General features: G+C 37.3%; 1 protein-coding gene and 1 long non-coding RNA gene across 5 annotated transcripts in view; one reads left to right on the top strand and one right to left on the bottom strand.

Annotated features, from left to right (window-relative positions):
- The window catches only part of LOC143660847 (uncharacterized), a 256,137-nt gene extending 255,083 nt beyond the window's left edge, over positions 1-1,054 (bottom strand). For all 4 annotated transcript variants that reach the window (XR_013164273.1, XR_013164274.1, XR_013164275.1 and 1 more), the window contains exon 1: positions 838-1,054. This is a non-coding gene — a long non-coding RNA (uncharacterized LOC143660847). The remainder of the gene's footprint in view (positions 1-837) is intronic.
- A 17-nt stretch (positions 1,055-1,071) lies between these two features.
- Positions 1,072-17,992, top strand: part of PNPT1 (polyribonucleotide nucleotidyltransferase 1) — a 71,111-nt gene continuing 54,190 nt past the window's right edge. The window contains exons 1-8 of the mRNA XM_077134272.1: positions 1,072-1,292; positions 5,037-5,097; positions 5,718-5,792; positions 7,177-7,282; positions 8,199-8,248; positions 9,207-9,270; positions 9,362-9,409; positions 10,224-10,337. Coding sequence (XP_076990387.1) covers positions 1,132-1,292; positions 5,037-5,097; positions 5,718-5,792; positions 7,177-7,282; positions 8,199-8,248; positions 9,207-9,270; positions 9,362-9,409; positions 10,224-10,337 — 679 coding nt within the window. The 5' untranslated portion in view covers positions 1,072-1,131. The remainder of the gene's footprint in view (positions 1,293-5,036; positions 5,098-5,717; positions 5,793-7,176; positions 7,283-8,198; positions 8,249-9,206; positions 9,271-9,361; positions 9,410-10,223; positions 10,338-17,992) is intronic.

The following is a 17,992-nucleotide window of genomic DNA, read 5'->3' as shown; positions in this document are numbered from 1 at the left end:
CTTATTATCATATCTGTTATGGTGACCAGTGAGTGATCTTTGATGTTGCTATTATAACTGTTTGGGGCGCCAGTAAAGAGCCCATATAAGACAGTGAACTTAATCGATAAATGTCGTGTGTTGTTCTGACTGCTCAGCAAACCACCTGTTCCCTTGAGGTCTCCCTCTCCTCTAATCTCTCGCCAAACCCTGAAACGCAATATTGAAATTAGACAAATAATAACCCGACAATGGCCTTTAAGTGCTTAAGTGAAAGGAAGAGAAGGGTCAATCATGAGGTAAACTTCATCGTTGTCTTATTTTAAGAAATTGCCACCTACACCCCGACTTGCAGGAACCACCACCGTAATCAGTCAACAGCCACCAACTTTAAGGCAAGACGCTCCACCAGCAAAACAATTATGACTCAGAGGATACTGCGCATTTTTTTTAGTAATAAAGTATTTTTTATTAAATTATGTACGCTACAATTCAGACCCATAACAGACTACAGTACAGTGTAAACATAACTTTTATAGGCACTGGAAAGCCAAAAAATTCATGTGATTCGCTTTACTCCAATATCCGCGTTAATGAGGTACTCCAGAACTGAACCCACATATCCCTGTGGTATACTTGTAACACACACCTTTACATCACCATATTTGTGCTGTAAAATCTACAGTATAAAAACCAGGGCAGAGGAGAGGGAAAAAATATCTCTTTCATTGGCTCACCACACAAACTGTCGCTCACAGAACCCAAAAACTGAAAATGTGTTCAATGACTTCTATTACTACCATATTTGTTTTACTTATTAAACACATATTATTCTCGGACTGTCTTTTAAACACTTACCTTATTCTAGGTACAATACCAATAAAACACTATTTTTCTAGGTGTCTTTCACTGGAGGATACTTCAGAAAAAGAAAAGATGGGTTACATCTTTCTTCAGAAAAGAAGTGTTACATCACAATCGCGTTCTGATAAGTTTGACCCTCTTTAGTCTTCGTAGAAAGAAGCTGAAGTATCCGTTTCCCCCCTCCTTATCCTCCATGCATCACGGAAATGAAACTAGGCTAGGCTCCGCCCCGTGATCTGCAGGGTGAGCCAATCAGAGCGTAGCCCGGGTGATCGCGTGCTGAGTGTCATGGCGGCCTGCAGGCGCTGTTGCTTGTCCCTCCGGCTCCGGCCGCTGGACGATAGTCCCCTTCGTCTGCAGGGGCGGGATCGGGGCCTCACCCGGTTGCAGGTGCGAGCACTATGGAATGGCGCGGGGTCCCGAGCTGTGGCCGTGGACTTAGGCAGCAGGTAAAGAACGACATGCGTTCCTTGTCCATTCACTGTCCTTCCGTTCCGAGTACTTTAATCTCGGAGTAGGAATCCGGCAACCGTGGTCTCTTACCCAGTTTCTTGCCGCAGACGTGAAGTTCAGATTTCCTTCTTCAGGTTTGGAGGATGTCTTTTGAGACTCTCCAATTATCCGCGCTTGTCTCATCCTTATGCCCTTTTGCTTCTCAGTTCTAGATCTTGCCGCGTTCCGAGCTTCCCTTTTCCAGCTAGGTCTGTCTATCCACAGGACTTCCATTCTTCTTAATTTCGGGGACCCCTGATCTCTGACGTGGGAAACATTTCGTCTCGGGATAAGGAATCGGCAGCAGGTGCCATGCCAATCCAGTCTAATGCTTAAAAGTCTGGCTAGTATAAATAAACCTGGATAAAAAGGGAAAGAAGACGTTTATTGAACACTTGTTCTAAAATACACGCAATTTTTTAAAAACCTACAATAAAGCTATTGTCCCATTTTATAACTAAGACAACAGAGGTTCTGAAAGGTTACAAAACTAACACTTCGGGACTGTGTGGATTTCTAACTTGCGTTTCTCTGGTCACAAAACCCATGCTTTAAAAGGGTCCATTTGCCTAAACTCATGTCTAAAATATAAAATTTTAAAATTTTTCTAGTTGGATCGTTTTTAGAATAAATAAAACTTAATTCTTGCTTTATATTTCTATGTATTTTAAGTGTACGTTTTAAAATATTTGACTCGAATTCAGACTGAAAGCCAAAAAATCTGGCTTTGAATCCAGGTTAACTCCCTAACTATTGAATGACCTTAAACAGGTTCTTCACTTTCTCAGTGCAAAAATGAGGAGCCTGGACTAGGTCAAGGGTCCACAAATTTACCTTCACTGAGGATGTTCAATATTCATCCATCACTATGGGCAATTTCAAAAGTGCTGATGCAGTAATCCCATATCTCAGGCCCACTTAGCACTATTAAAGATACTTCCCTCCTCTTCACAGGGATCACTCTGGTATTCAGAATTCACACTGGTAGACACCATGCCAGTTCCTGGTAGGTCTTGAGAAGTACTATAGCATGTTCTTACTGAAGATTAAACTAAACTTCAAGACCCTCAAATTTATATTTTCTCACGTAAAACCTTTATACTGATTTCTTGCATAGGATGGTGGGGTCTGTGTGATGATCCACAATGTGGGTGGTTCTAAGCTTCTCATTCTCACCATCTACTCCACTTAATACTTTAGCTCCAACCTCTTCTCTGCACCACATAGTTCCCATCAGTGAAGTGAGATCCATTCTGTTGTACACTGTGTTGAACAATTTTAAAAAATCCTAATGACATTTCAGTGTCTTTCAGTGTCAGAGCTAACAGTACAAAAACATTGTATTCATTAATGTATATATGTATATCAAATGTGCATACTTTGTTCTTTCAATTTTAAAAAAATGTATCAAGAAGTGAATACATAAATATGTTTTTCATGAACTCAGGCTTCTGGCAAAAGTATTTAAGGAGTTTTCCCTTTGGCACTGAAGGACAAAATAAATAATCTTACTTGTGAGCATAGAGCATTGGTATACGTAAGTATGTGTGTTATGTGCCCACAGGCATGCATTTGGCTTGTGTAATTTCAGCACTAGACAGTGATAGAAAAAGCCTAGATTGCTTTGAATAGACTGCTTGTAGAACTGTGGATACTGTAAGTATTTTTATGAAACCGGAGAAGGAAAAATTTTCCATTTCCACTTCATTCAGCCCAGCTTCTCTTGGGGAGTTCAATGAAAATTTTCCTTGAGGTTCCCAGCTTGTGGCCTGGCCTATGGAATTCGGCCTACTCCATCCCCGTAGTCACTTGAGCCAATTCCTATAATAAATCTCATCTTTATATGTCTATACTGTTGGTTTCTGTTTCCCTGGGAAACCCTGACCAAACATTGATACAGTGAGAAAAAGGATCTTGACAGAGTAGCTGATCCTTGCTTATCTTTTGTCCTTAAATGTCATTAGTTAACATAGATTAAGTACCTACAGTTGTAAAGTGAGTTTGGGGATATGGCTGATAAATTTTGGTCGGTATCAAAATATTTTCTGAGTTAAGGACCTTTGGCACTTTCTTTGCCCAACTCATGCATTACTCTCTGGTGTCCAATTTGAGCTCACTCTGGGTTATACTAAATTTCTTTTGTTGTGCCTAGACAGATCAAATGTTGAGTGAAAATCTTCAAAATCCATTCCTAGGAAAGCTCCTTGTCTTTAAAAGCCCTTCTGAAGTACATATTCCAAGAGGGAAAAGAAATGAGAAATGTGCCTGCACTGGGAGCAGACAGCAAGTGAACAGATGTGTAATCAGTACCTGCTTTCTGTCAGGTACTTTCTAGAAGCTAGAGACATAAAACAGACTGCCAGATGGAGACTGTAGCCTCAAGAATCTTTGAAAGTCCTTTTATTTCGTTTCAAATAACCAACCAATTAAGACCTCTCTTGTGTTATAATCTGGCCAACTCTAGAATTTGTTGATCTTCCTCTTCTGAATAGAAATCTCAGGGCCCTTCATAACTGCTGCCAATGCTGAAGGCAGTGTAATGCTGTAAGGGTAATCAAAGCTTTGGAGTAAGACACATTTGACTTTAACTCATGACTCCAACGGTTCCTAACTCTGTAATTCTCAGAGTCCACTTTCATCATCTGGGTAAATGGAGATGACAGTGCTTACTGCAGAGGATGTGAGAATGAAATGATCAAGCAGGAGAAAGCATAATGTAGCATCTGTTCTAGTTTGCTAGCTGCTGGAATGCGATACACCAGAAACAGAAAGGCTCTTAAAAGGGGAAATTTATTAAATTTGCAAGCTTACAGTTGTAAGGCCATGGAAATGTCAAATTACAGCAAGTCTATAAAAAGTCCAAATTAAGGCTCCAATAAGAGGTTACCTTTACTCAAGAAGAGCAATGAAATTCAGGGTTTCTCTCTCAACTGGAAAGGCGCATGGTGAGCATGGCAACATCTGCTAGCTTTCTCTCCAGGCCTCTTGTTTGATAAAGCTCTCCCAGGGACTTATTCCTTCTTCATCTCCAAAGGCCCCTGATTGCATGGGCTCTCGTGGTTCTCACACTTTCCTCAAAATGTTTCCTCTTGTAAAGGATTCCAGTAAACTAATCAAGACCCACCTGGAAAGCATAGAATCACATCTCCATCTAATCAAATGTTAATACACACAATTGGTCATGTCACATCTCTATGGAGATAATCTAATTAAAGTTTCCAGCCTACATTATTAAATCAGGATTAAAGAAATGGCTACTCCCACAAGATTAGATCAGGATTAAAACAGGCTTTTCTAGGGTGCCTAAGCCTTTCAAACTGGCACAGCACCTATACAGTCAACTTTTGACTGTTAAATTTCCTGCACTCATCTGCAACTCTTAATTTCACTGATTCACACTATGGGTAGGAACCACGCTAGTATACCCACTTATCTCCCAGGTTCTTCCCTTTACGAAGCAGTTGGCTCCTGCACCCTCAAAATGTTGTCTCTTATTCAAAAATAATCTTGTGCCCGTAGTTTCTATATTTTTTAAGTTGCTCTTAAATACCCCTTGTAATTTTTATAATGATCATGAAATCTTTTTTCCCCCCTGGGTGGGGGGCCTGTGGTGTTGGTAACCTTTAGTTTTTCTATGAGAATCTGGTTATTTTATACTAATGACCTAAGTTCTTTTCTGTTGAACTTTTATTTTTAAACAGAAAATTAGAAATATCTTCTGGAAAACTGGCCAGATTTGCAGATGGCTCTGCTGTAGTACAGGTAAAAAGTCCATGTTTTAAAAATTACTTCTTAAATGTGGTTATGAAGTATGAGTACTGGGTGTGTTATAACATCATATATAACATTAGAATTGTGGTACTAGATATTAATCTATCTACTACTAAGATCATTTCTACCAGAACCTTTCCCGACAACCAGGGAGCCACAGGCCTAGATATATTAAATGACCTTTAAGATCCCTTCCAAACTTGAGATTCTCTTTTATTCTGCTAATAAATTCTGTTAAATTTTCTAGAGAAAGTGATGTTTTTCAGTATAGCGCTTGGGGAGTTTTCCTTTAAATGTAGCCTAAATTTCCTCATAAAAATAGAAAATGTAATTCAATTCATTAGATGTGGCTAAGTCATCAGTAAGCCTTTTCTTTTTTTGTCTCTAATGCTTTTGAAAAGCTTAGTAACTCTTTATAATATTGATTGTGATCATGTAGAAGGGACCAAGATTCAACCACTTATAAATAATTTTCATTTTCATTGTATCACAGAATTACCATTCTCTTGCCTTGAGTTCAATTAGCGTGAGAATTCATTCAATTGCTACATATGTTACTATCTGATATTAAAAGAATTTACCAATATTACTATTAATTTTCTTTAACTAAGACAGGTGACACTGCAGTGATGGTTACAGCCGTCAGTAAAACAAAACCTTCACCCTCCCAGTTCCTACCTTTAGTGGTAAGTATTTGATGATTTACCTGAATTATAATATAGTATAAATGTAGAATTTAGAATATTTTTGTCCAGTGTTCTATGTTGTTTGTTACTTAGTCATTTTTAAAAATGTGAATGTTTCCTTCATAACCAATTCTTTTACTAGAAGCATTTGTACTTTAGAATGTACAGATGTTAGTTGATAAGAACAGTGGAAGTACATAAATAATCTTATGTTGAATAAGCAACGAATTTATTGCTCTCATAGGTTTTCACTCTAATATATGCCTGCAGATACATGTTTAGTGAAGGGTGAATTCGTTAGGGTTTTATGGCTCTTTCTATTTAGGAAAAGGGAATACAGTTTTATCTAACAGTTATGATATATGCAAAAGGCAGTATTTTGCTTTACCAGAATACGTTCCCATCGGAAGTAGTGAGGCTAGGTAGTCATCTCACTGCTAAGTGGGAAGCTAGACATCTAGCAGTAAATTCTGGGGTTTTGTGTTATTATCCATGGTTCAGTCTTACAGATGTGTACTTTTTTTTTTTTTAAATCAATTTGCTGAAACATTTCTATCAGTTCTTCTTTCCCCTGAAAGGGACAAAAATCTAAAATAAATAAAATCTTCTCTACTATTATATTAGTCTGGAGTATGTTGTTAGTAACCTCTGGAAAATTAGTATTTGTGTTGTAATTCTTGGTGTATACTTTGTGTTCTAGTTTGCTAGCTGCCGGAATGCAATATACCAGAAACAGAATGGCTTTTAAAAAGGGGGAATTTAATAAGTTGCTAGCTTAACAGTTCTAAGGCTGAGAAAATATCCCAATTAAAGCAAATCTATAAAAATTCCAAGTTAAGGCACCCAGGGAAAGATACCTTAGTTCCAGAAGGCTGATGGCATTCAGTGTTTTTCTCTCAGCTGGAAAGACACATGGTGAGCATGGCGACAGCTTTCTCTCCCATCTTCTTGTTTCATGAAGCTCCCCCAGGAGCATTCTCCTTCATCTCCAAAGGTTACTGGCTGGTGGACTTTGTGGTTCTCTTGTCATTCTGTCGTGGTTCTGTGGCTCTCTTCTTGTTCTCAAACAAGAAACTCTCTCCACAATGTCTGTTCTTATAAGATTCCAGTAAACTAATCAAGACCCACGTAGAATGGGTACAGACATGTTCCATATAATCAAGTTTAATAGTGACAGTTGATTGAGTCAGATCTCCATGGAGATAACCCAATCAAGTTTCCAATTTATAGTACTGAATAGGGATTAGAAGAAACCATTGCTCCCACAGGATGGATTAGGATTAAAACCTGGCTTTTCTAGGGTACACATATCCTTTCAAACCAGCACCGTTTGTTACTACAAAAAGGAATCATATGAATGTCACTTTTTTCATTACTACTTTAGGTTGACTATAGACAGAAAGCTGCTGCTGCAGGTAGAATTCCTACAAACTATCTTAGAAGAGAAATTGGATCTTCTGATAGAGAAATTCTTACAAGTCGAATAATAGGTAAGACATGAAAATAGAGGCCTTGGGCATCTCTGTATCTGGTATACCTGCATTAGCATCTCTTCTCTTCCATCTGTGTTCTAAATATCTCTTAAATTTTCCTTCTCTGAATAAGAAAATACCACCTGAGATTTTTACTTTTTATAGGGCTCCCTGAGAGTAAGAATTTTTGTTTGTTTACTATTGAATCCCCTATACCTCACACAGACTAGATACCCATATATATATTTTTTAACTTAATAAATGAATCTCTTTTGAGCATATAAATTCTGTGGTCCATTCCTTTATTCTGTTGAATCTGTCCCCATTATTTTTTCATGTTCATATTCATATATATATGTAAATATATAAAAGGTTTATATTTCATCAACTGTCATCAGTTACTGAAGTGTGTCTGTAATCCTTCCTGTCTTTGAAACCCTAAATATTGTGTAATTATTTGTAATTTACAATTCTTTTATCTAAATTTGTGAATTGAATTTCTTTGGGTAAAAATTTATCTTGGAATTTGGTGGTGATAACTAGTTTATGTATATTCATATACATTCATCAGACACGAATATCAAAATGCCACAGTTTTTGTTTTGTTTTGTTTTTTGTCTGCTCTTTGTCTTAAGTGTGTTTCCTATGCTTATGTATGTAACTGATGCCTGTGGAACCAGAATAAAAAATTTTTCCTTGATCTTTAGAAAGGTATGCTCCTACCCATCTACTTTTGCTATTAGGGCATGGAATATATTAATTGAATCATTGGCTTTTTGTCTCTCTTAGTAAATCACTCCAAGGGAATTTTTTTTCTAACATACTGAACAGCTACCTATTATCTTTTTTAGCTAGATGTTTAATGGAGGAAAAGCTTTGCAATGTAAAGCAACCCCTGGTATTATTAAATATCTTTTTTTTTTTCTTTTTGCAGATCGATCAATTAGACCTCTCTTTCCAGCTGGCTACTTTTACGATACACAAGTAGGTTCTGCTTTAGATTTATTTGTTTCCAAATCAATCAAAAATTATTTATTGAATTTCTATCATATTTCCTAGGCTAAATATCACAGAGAATACAAAATAAGAATTCTTGGTGATGCCATTGCATTTTACATTAAATTTTTTTAAAAAAAAGATAATTTTTAAAAGCTCACATTTGTTTAGTATCAATTTTAGCTGACACCTTAAGTGAGTAGGCATTAACTAACAAAACACTATAGAAGATGCATTACAGACAGATGTAATACCAAGTGTGAAGGAAGAAACTGGTGAGTTTGAAATGTCATTGTGATTGAGGTATATGGAGACAAAATAAGCTAGGCCTTGTAGATCATCTTGGTAACAAACTAGGAAAAGACACAACTAATCTTTATTACCTATCTTTATTACTTGATCCTCTAAACCTCTATTTTATTGCATTTTAATTTAATTTTGTATTTAATGTTGATACCTTCTGAATATTATTTACTTTCAGCATACAGCTATTATATCCTTGCTTCATTTTCCCTCCTGACACTTTTGCAAGGATGTCACAGCCTCGAAGTCGTTATTAATTGTTTTTTTTTCGCATGGGCAGGCACCGGAAATTGAACCCAGGTCTCCGGCATAGCAGGCAAGGACTCTGTAACTGAGCCACCATTGCCTGCCCAAGGAAGTTATTTTTATAAGTACATAACACAGACACATTATTGCAATATAAAGTTGTTCTGGTTTTTTTATACTTTATACACAATATTTCATGTAATTCTCACAGGAATCTTTTAAGGAAAATGCTATTATTCTTCCCTTTTAAAGATGAGGAGGCTGAGGCCTGATTTAAATAATTTTCCCAAGGTCAAGCATTTACCTAAGTGAGCCAAACTTAAGCCCATGCTTTTACCATAACCTAAATCAATGTATATGATTTTTTTAAGTGCTTTAATTTTTTCCAACATTCCAGGTCCTTTGTAATCTGTTAGCAGTAGATGGTATTAATGAACCTGATGTCCTAGCAATTAATGGTGGTAAGTATAAAAATAGAGATTAAAATTCATGCTTTTATTTAAAAGCCAATAAAATATTTTTGTTTCAGCTCTTATTTTTCCTTTTTTTAAGCTTCCGTAGCTCTCTCATTATCAGATATTCCTTGGAATGGACCTGTTGGTAAGTTACCATTTGAAAATATGAAAGGTAGTTTGTGTTTTTTTTTTTCAGCAAATACTAGAGAACATATAATAGTCTGATATTGGGCCAGATTTATTATCTCCTAGAGAATTGAACTAGATACCATTCCAGAACTCCTTTCTTGCCTTGAGTTTCATTTTTGTTTTATAGTTTCTGATGACAGTATGTTAGATTTTATGTCCCTAGGTACTCTAACTTCTTAGCTGCCTATTTCTATTAGATTTTGTTTAGACTGGGAAATTGTCAGAATACATACAGCTTCATGATAAAATATGAGATTTAAAAATGATTCATTTAATTAACAATTATTAGTGTTCTGAATGCCTGATACAGAGCTAGGTGTTGAAAAAACCAAAGTAGACTAGGTACTAGTGCTTTCAACCTAAGTATAAACAGTATTATAAGGATATAGAAAAAACTATTGGGAAGGATGGGTGTTTTACAGTGTCAGGTTGTCAAATGGGGCTCAGGGTAGTTGTTGACATTTAAGTTGGAACCTTAGTAGGATCAGATGGTAAACATTTTCCTTGGAAGGAAGTACCTTCTAGCTTGGAAAAGAATATGAGCATAATCAGAGAGATGTGGAAGAAATGGTCTGTTTGGCAACTCAAATGGTCCAGTGAGTTGAGAAGATAGGGTGAGATAGTATACTCTGTGGGCCTTAAGTATGTGGTAGAAGTGCGGATTATAGTCCTAGGATCACAGCTGAAGATGGGTTTGAAGCCATCCCTGTAATAATGTCTTGAAAACTAAGAGTTTTTATTCAACAGTTATCAATGGTTTAATATTTTAGGAGCTGTGCGAATAGGAATGATTGATGGAGAATGTGTTGTTAACCCAACACGAAAAGAAATGTCTTCTAGTACTTTAAATTTAGTGGTTGCTGGAGCACCTAAAAGTCAGATTGGTAAGTAGTTTAAATACTACTTTTTTTGGATTCTACTTCGAAAGTTGTGACTTCTAAAAAATGCATTAAATTTGTATGTATGTGTGTTTTGTTAGTAGTCATAAAGATTTTTGTTTTATCTCTGTCATCTTGGCAGTGCTCTTGCTTCTTTCCAAATAATATCTAAAATATTACACAACTTTAATTGAAGTATAGACTCTTTATTTACCAAGATAAACCCAGTCATTATTTTTAGTCTAGTAATTTAGTCTAAAAGTTGCAGTTACAACTCTGAAAAGAAATTGTTTTATAGTTTAAATACATTGTTAGCCAATTCAGTCATTCTAAGCCTGCATAAAGTCTGCTGAGAAAAAGATGACATTTCTGGTAGGTGGAAAACTAATAAAGTAGTAGAAATGCACTGATCCTGGGTTGTAACAAAAATCTCACAGATTTATAAATGACAATTCTTCTGTGGAAGGAGAATAAAATTTGACAGTCAGGACAACCTGAGTTTGAAATCCATCCCTGGCACTCTTAACCATGTAACTTTGGACAACTTACTTAAAGTCTGTTGTCAGTTTATTCTGGCAACATTTGATGTGCAAGACTTTTGACATGGGATCTTCTGTGTGGGGACATTTTGATGAAACCTAAAGCAAACTATTAAGCTTGTAGTTTTTTTTGCACAAGTAATGTGTGTAACACCTCATTTCCAGCTTCTACTTTTGAAAGTTGGTCATAATGGTATTGGAATTAGGTACTCTGTGATAGACAGAACACATATAATGGAAGTTTTAAATTATCCGCATGTATCATTTAGGGATTGTGTTGTCATGTAACAATGGCTTAAACAAGATGGGAATTTTTTTTTCCCTCAGGCAAAATTCAGAGGTAGGACAATTATAACACGCCATAACATCTTAAGAAATCTAGATTTCTTCCAGCTTCCTGAAGGTGTGATCCTCACACTCATGCTTAAGAACTGCCTACCAGAGCTCTGGCCAACACATCCACCCTCCCTTTTATGGTATTTTTCTCAGAAGTTCCCACACAGCAGTTCCCACTTATGTCTCATTTGCCAGAACTGCAATATGTGATTATACCCTTGACTGGAAGGGAGGCTGGTAAATGGTTTTTGGATGCTTTTAATTAGTAGATTAATTTGGCTACTATTTAATGAAACTTAATTCTGTTTTCCAAATGAAAATCAGAAGTGCTTTTAAAAAATGTAAACAATGCAAAAATGAATAAAGTAAAAAGTAGAAGCCTTCTGTAGTCAGGGTGAAATTTGGAGATGGATTGAGGGTAAGAAATGTGTTTCGCACACATCGCTTACAGTGGCCGTGCCCTCAGTCTAAGTTGCTATATCAGATTTCCTCTTTCAGTTTTTGTTTGTTTGTTTTTTATAAAGTAAAGATAAAAAGTTCTACCGTACAGGATTTTTATGAAGATAAGAGTCAAGGTATGTATAGTGCCCAGCACGATACCTGGTACATAATGGGCATAGAGTTAATACTTGCTGTTATCATTAAAATATAGAAATAAACCTATTTATATATATATATAAAACCAATATAGAAATTGGTTTATAGCCCTTATTTGCTTAAAGCTAGAACCTTTCTAATTTTTTACATGCCATAGAAACCCCATAGCAACCTTCTACTGGTTGCCTCTTCTCACCTTTTGCTCTTTAGATGGAATAATGAAACTCTAGAGATTGCATAAACTTCAAAGGGTGAGCTCAAATATCTAGGGGAAGATTGAAAATGAATCAGAACTGACCTCTAAGAAAACTGGTTTCTGGAAATACCAGCCTCCATTTTATAATGATTAAATCACTGTTTCCATGAAGATATTCAGCCAGCTCTCTGTGCTTTTGTAAAGATTCACCAAATATACTTTTTTTTTTTAACCCCATGTTCACATGTAATTTAATTTTGGGCCTAAGTCAATATCATAATGGAATTTCTGGGATACAAAAAGAAAAGTAATTACTACCATTTCATTATTAAAATATTTAGTACTTATAGGAAATTATTATCCTTATATAATTTCTAGTAGGTGGAAATTTAATAATAAAATAGAAGAAATGCACTGATCATGGGTCACCTTCACTCTCTGAAACAAAAATCTCCCAACTGTACAAATGACAGTTCTTCTGTGGAAGGAGAATGGACTTTGACAGAACAACCTGAGTTTGTAATCTAACTGTGGTATTGTTAACCAGATTACTTAAGCCATTGTTCTGCACAATACCATTTAGATGCTTTGTTTTAAACTGTTAGATAAAATATCAGTCTTAGTTGACTGGCTGCTATGACAAGTGCCATACAGTAGATTGGCTTAACAACAGAAATGTGTTAGCTCACAGTTTCAGAGCTAGAAGATTTGCTTTCTCCCAGGGTCCATAGCATACTGACTGGCTGGCAATTCTTGGGTTCCTTGGCATTTCCAAGGCAGTGTGTTCTCCTTTCTCTCTTGGTTCCATTGACTTTCATGATCTACTTCTCCATGTGACTTTCTCTTCATAAAGCTTCCATTAGTAGGATTAAGGCCACCCTCATTCAGTTGGGCCACATCTTAACTAAAAATAACATTTTCTAAAGATCCCATTTACGTCGGGTTCACACCTTCAGGAGTGGATTAAGATGTTTTTGTCTGAGGTAAATAACTTAACCTAATACAATCACTAATCTTTGTATGTATAGTAGCATATAATTCAGGGAAAATTATACCAGTAACTTTTTTCTTTTTTGAAGATCAAAGTTTATTTACTATTTGCATACAAAAACATATTACACATCAAACAACCAAAACTAAAAAAAAAAGATATTCTTTTGAGGACTAATATGTAATTTATACAGAATAAGCCTTCTGGAAGTTGTAGTTTTCAGTAATTCAGGTTATGTCTGAACAGATAAAACTAATTCAGCTTAGTGTTTTAAGTAAAGCTTTGTTTGATTTTTAAATACTACACATTTTCATAAATAAACCAAAGCTTCAATGTAGACCAGTCGCTGCCAATATCACCTAGTGTCTCTACAGATGAGTTTAACAAGTGTGTTCCAGTGATCTGCAGATTTTCCTCTACATACAGCATTTAAAACAAACTCATGGACTTCCGGGAAGATGGCCGAATAGACTAGCTTGAGCATAGCCCTGCTTGACAGAAAGGTTAGAAAAGCAGCAGAAGGGTGACTGAAGTGGCAGTTAGGAAATGCAGCTGACCTGGAAGGGCCTTCTGTACCACATGCGGCAGCCCTGGTTTCAGAGGCTGAGGAACTGAGAGGCAGAAAGCTTGAGCCTGGCAGGGAGCCAGGAGCCCACGGGAGTGCACAGATGGGAGCCTGGGACTAGGAAGTAAGCCAGGCTGCTTTCCTTGGGTGTGGTACCCTCACCAGTGCAACCCATGACCGGTGACTCACCCCACACCCCACACACCCAAACACCATCACCCACTCCCAGTACACATACTTGCCCCTCACCCCCACCCCAAGTGCAGCCCAACCCACGCCTCCCAAGCACTCCCTCCCTCTCACTCTTCCCTGTAGGCTGTTGCCAGTGTATAAAGGCTGCAGGCACCAACCTCCATACCTAGGCTACTTGCCCCCAGCCCCAACAGTAGTGTCGCACAGCCTCGCTCCACCCCGCCTGAGCTCTGCACATCAGTTTACGGCATGCATGCACACAAGCCCTCAATCATTTCATTCAGCTGTGGGAACCGTACTTTATAGCAGTCCTAGAATCGCGCATGCGCGTAGTCCTCAACCACACTTTCCAGCTCTGAGAAAGTGCTGACCTGCGCAGCTGGGTCACATCTGCCCCCAATCCACAAAGGCATAATACCAGCCTGCTGCCATAGCTCTGTGTATGCACACAAAGGGCCCCATGCCTTAAACCAGTGCACACCAGGGTTACACCCCCCCAGACCAGTGCCCTGGCACAACTATATCCTCCCTTGCCACTGGGCAACCATGGTCACAAGCATCAGTGTAACATTGCCAACTTTGCCTGTACCTGCCCTGAAACAAATCACCGCGCTGACTGCCCACCCCATGCCCTCCTCCCTGCTGTACAACCATCCTGCGAACACAAGGCTTTAGATTACCGAAAGAAATCAACTCCCAAAGTAAAGCAATCAACATATTTACATGTGACGAAGACAGCAGATCACAATGCAGACAGATATAACCCTGCCTATTGACCAAATTAAAATACCAGAGAAGGCACAGATACTGGAACAACTAATCAAAAGATGTTCATACAGCTCTACTTAATAAAATAAGTGCGATAGCAAGTGACATAAAGGAGATCAAAAAGAGTAGAAGAGCATAAAGAGGAATTTAAAAGAATAAATAGAAAAACAGAAGAAATCACACAGATTTAAGACTCTTGACCAAATAAAAAACATATTAGAGGTACACAACACCAGATTTGAAGAGACAGAAGAAAGAAGTAATATAGAGGACAGGGTGCTTGACTTTGAAGACTCAAAACAGCAAATGGCAAAAAAAAAAAAAAAAAAAAAAAAAGATGGAAAAAATTGAATGGGAATTCAGGGAAATGATAGACAAAACAAAGCGCACAAATATAAGAATCACTGGTGTCCCAGAAGTAGAAGAGAGAAGTAAAGGGCTAGGAAGAGTAACTGAGGATATAATGGGGGAACACTTCCCAACCCTCTTAAATGACATAAATATACGAGTCAAAGAAGCCCAACGAGCTCCAAACAGAATATATCCAAATAGGCCTTCTTCAAGGCACATTCTAATCTGTCTGTCAAATGTTGAAGAGAAGCAAAAAATCCTGAAAGTGGCAAGAGAAAAGCAATCTACTACATACAAGGGAAATCAAATAAGACTGAGTTCAGAGTACTCAACTAGCACCCTGGAGGCAAGAAGGCAGTAGTATATTCAAAATCCTGATAGAGAGACTTCCAGCCAAGAATTCCGTACCCAGTCAAATTGTCCTTCAAAATTGAGGGAGAGATTAAAGTTTTCACAGACGAAGAAGTCCTGAAAGAATTTGTCAACACGAGACTGACCTTACAAGAAATACTAAAAGGAGTTCTGCTGGCTGAAAAAAGAAGACAGGAGAGGGAGGTCTGGAGGAGGGCACCGAATTGAAGAGTACCACTAAGGGTAATTTAAAGAATACAGAGAGAAAGAGGTAAAAGAATATATCGATCTGACAAAAAAAAAAAAAGATAAGATGATGAGATCAAGAAACATATTTTCAGAAATAACTTTGAATGTTAACAGACTAAACTTACCATTTAAAAGATACAGATAGGCAGAATGGATTAAGAAACATAATTCAAGTATATGCTGCTTTGCTGGTTTGAAATTATGTATGTACCGTAAAAAAGCCATGTTTCGATCAAAATACCATTTCATAAAGGCAGAATAATCCCTGTTCAATACTGTATGTTTAAATAGGTAATTAGATCATCTCACTGGAGATGTAACCCAATCAAGAGTGGTTGTTAAGCTGGATTAGGTGACGACATGTCTCCACCCATTTAGGTGGGTCTTGATAAGTCTCTGGAGTCTTTTAAAAGAGGAAACATTTTGGAGAATGAGGTGATCCAGAGAGAGCAGAGCAGAATGACGTAGCCACAAGAAGCAGAGAGTGTCCATCAGCCAATGACCTTTAGAAATGAAGAAGGAAAACGCTCCCGGAGAGCTTCATGAAACAAGAAGCCAGGAGAGAAAGCTAGCAGATGACGCCGTGTTCGCTATGTGCCCTTCCAGCTGAAACAGAAACTATGACTGTGTTCACCGTGTGCCTTCTCACTTGAGAGAGAAACCCTGAACTTCATCAGCCTTCTTGAACTAAGGTATCTTTCCCTGGATGCCTTTGGTTGGACATTTCTATAGACTTGTTTTAATTGAGACATTTTCTTGGCCTTAGAACAGTAAACTAGCAACTTATTAAATTCCCCTTTTTAAAGCCTTTCCGTTTCTGGTATATTGCATTCCGGCACCTAGCAAACTACAGCAGCTGCTTACTAGAGACTTACCTTAGACACAGAATACAAATAGATTGAAAGTGAAAGGATGGAAAAAGATTTTCCATGCAAGTTGTAACCAAAAGAAAGCAAGAGTAGCTATACTAATATCAGACAAAATAGACCTTAAATGTAAAGACACCATAAGAGACAAACAAGGACACTATATACTAATTAAAGGGTCAATTCACCAAGAAGATTTAACAATCATAAATGTCTATACCCCCAATCAAGGAGCTCCAAAGTACATGAGACAGACATGGGCAAAACTGAAGGGAGTGATAGACGTTTCAACAATAATAGTAGGAGACTTTAATACAGTGTTCTTCTCTGTAGATAGAGCAACCAGCCAGAAGATCAACAAGGAAATAGAGAAGTTAAATAACTTGATAAATGAATTAGACCTAACAGACATATAAAGGACATTGTAGCCCGGAGCACAAGGTTATATATTCTTCTCTAGTGCTCATGAACGTTCTCCAGAATAGATCATATGCTGGGGCACAAAACAGATCTTTATAAATATAAACATATTGAAATTATTCAAAGTACTTTCTCTGATCACAGTGGGATGAAGCTGGATCTCAATACCCACCAAAGAATGAGAATATTCACAAATATATGGAGATTCAATAACACACTCTTAAAGAACCAGTGGGTCATAGAAAAAATTGCTAGTGAAATCAGTAGCTATCTGGAGATGAATGAAAATGAGAATACAGCTTATCAGAACTTATGGGATGCGGCAAAGGCTGTGCTGAGAGGGAAATGTATTTCCCTAAATGCCTATATTAAAGAACAAGAAAGAGCAAAAATTGGGGACTTAACAGCAAACCTGGGAACTTGAGAGAGTACAGCAAACTAACCCCAAAGCAAATAGGAGAAGAGAAGTGACAAAGATTAAAGCAGAGATAAATGAATGGGAGAACAAAAGAACAACAGAAAGAATCAATAAAACCAAAAGTTGGTTCTTTGAGAAAATCACTAAAATTGATGGGCCACTAGCAAGACTGACAAAAAAAAGAGGATGCAAATAAAATCAGAAATGAGAAGGGGTGCATTACTACAGAGCCTGAAGAAATTAAAAAAAAAAATTGTAAGAGATTACTATGAACAACTATACGCCAACAAATTAGACAACTTAAATGAAATGAACAAATTCCTGGAGACACACAAACCAGCTACACTGACTCAGGAAGAAACAGAAGATCTCAACAAACCGATCACAAGTATAGAGATTCAATCAGTCATCAAAAATCTGCCTACAGAAGAAAGCCCAGGGCCAGATGGCTTCACAGGGGAATTTTATCAAACATTCCATAAAGAACTACACCAATCCTGCTCAAAGTTTTCCAAGAAATTGAGGGAAAAGGAAAAGAACTCTAACCTAACTCATTTTATGTAGCTAATATAATTTTAATACCAAAACCAGGTAAAGATAGTATAAGAAAGGAAAACTACAGGCCAATCTCCCTAATGAACATAGATGCAAAAATTATCAGTAAAAACGTAGCAAATCAAATCCAACAGCACAGTAAAAGGATTATACGCCATGACCAAGTGGGGTTTATACCAAGAATGCAGGGATGGTTCAACACAAGAAGGTCAATTATTGTAACACAGCACATTAAAAAATCAAAAGGGAAAAGTCACATGATCATCT

Source organism: Tamandua tetradactyla, chromosome 17, assembly GCF_023851605.1.
Source record: "Tamandua tetradactyla isolate mTamTet1 chromosome 17, mTamTet1.pri, whole genome shotgun sequence".
Taxonomy (NCBI): domain Eukaryota; kingdom Metazoa; phylum Chordata; class Mammalia; order Pilosa; family Myrmecophagidae; genus Tamandua; species Tamandua tetradactyla.
This window is presented reverse-complemented; position numbering and strand designations above follow the sequence as displayed.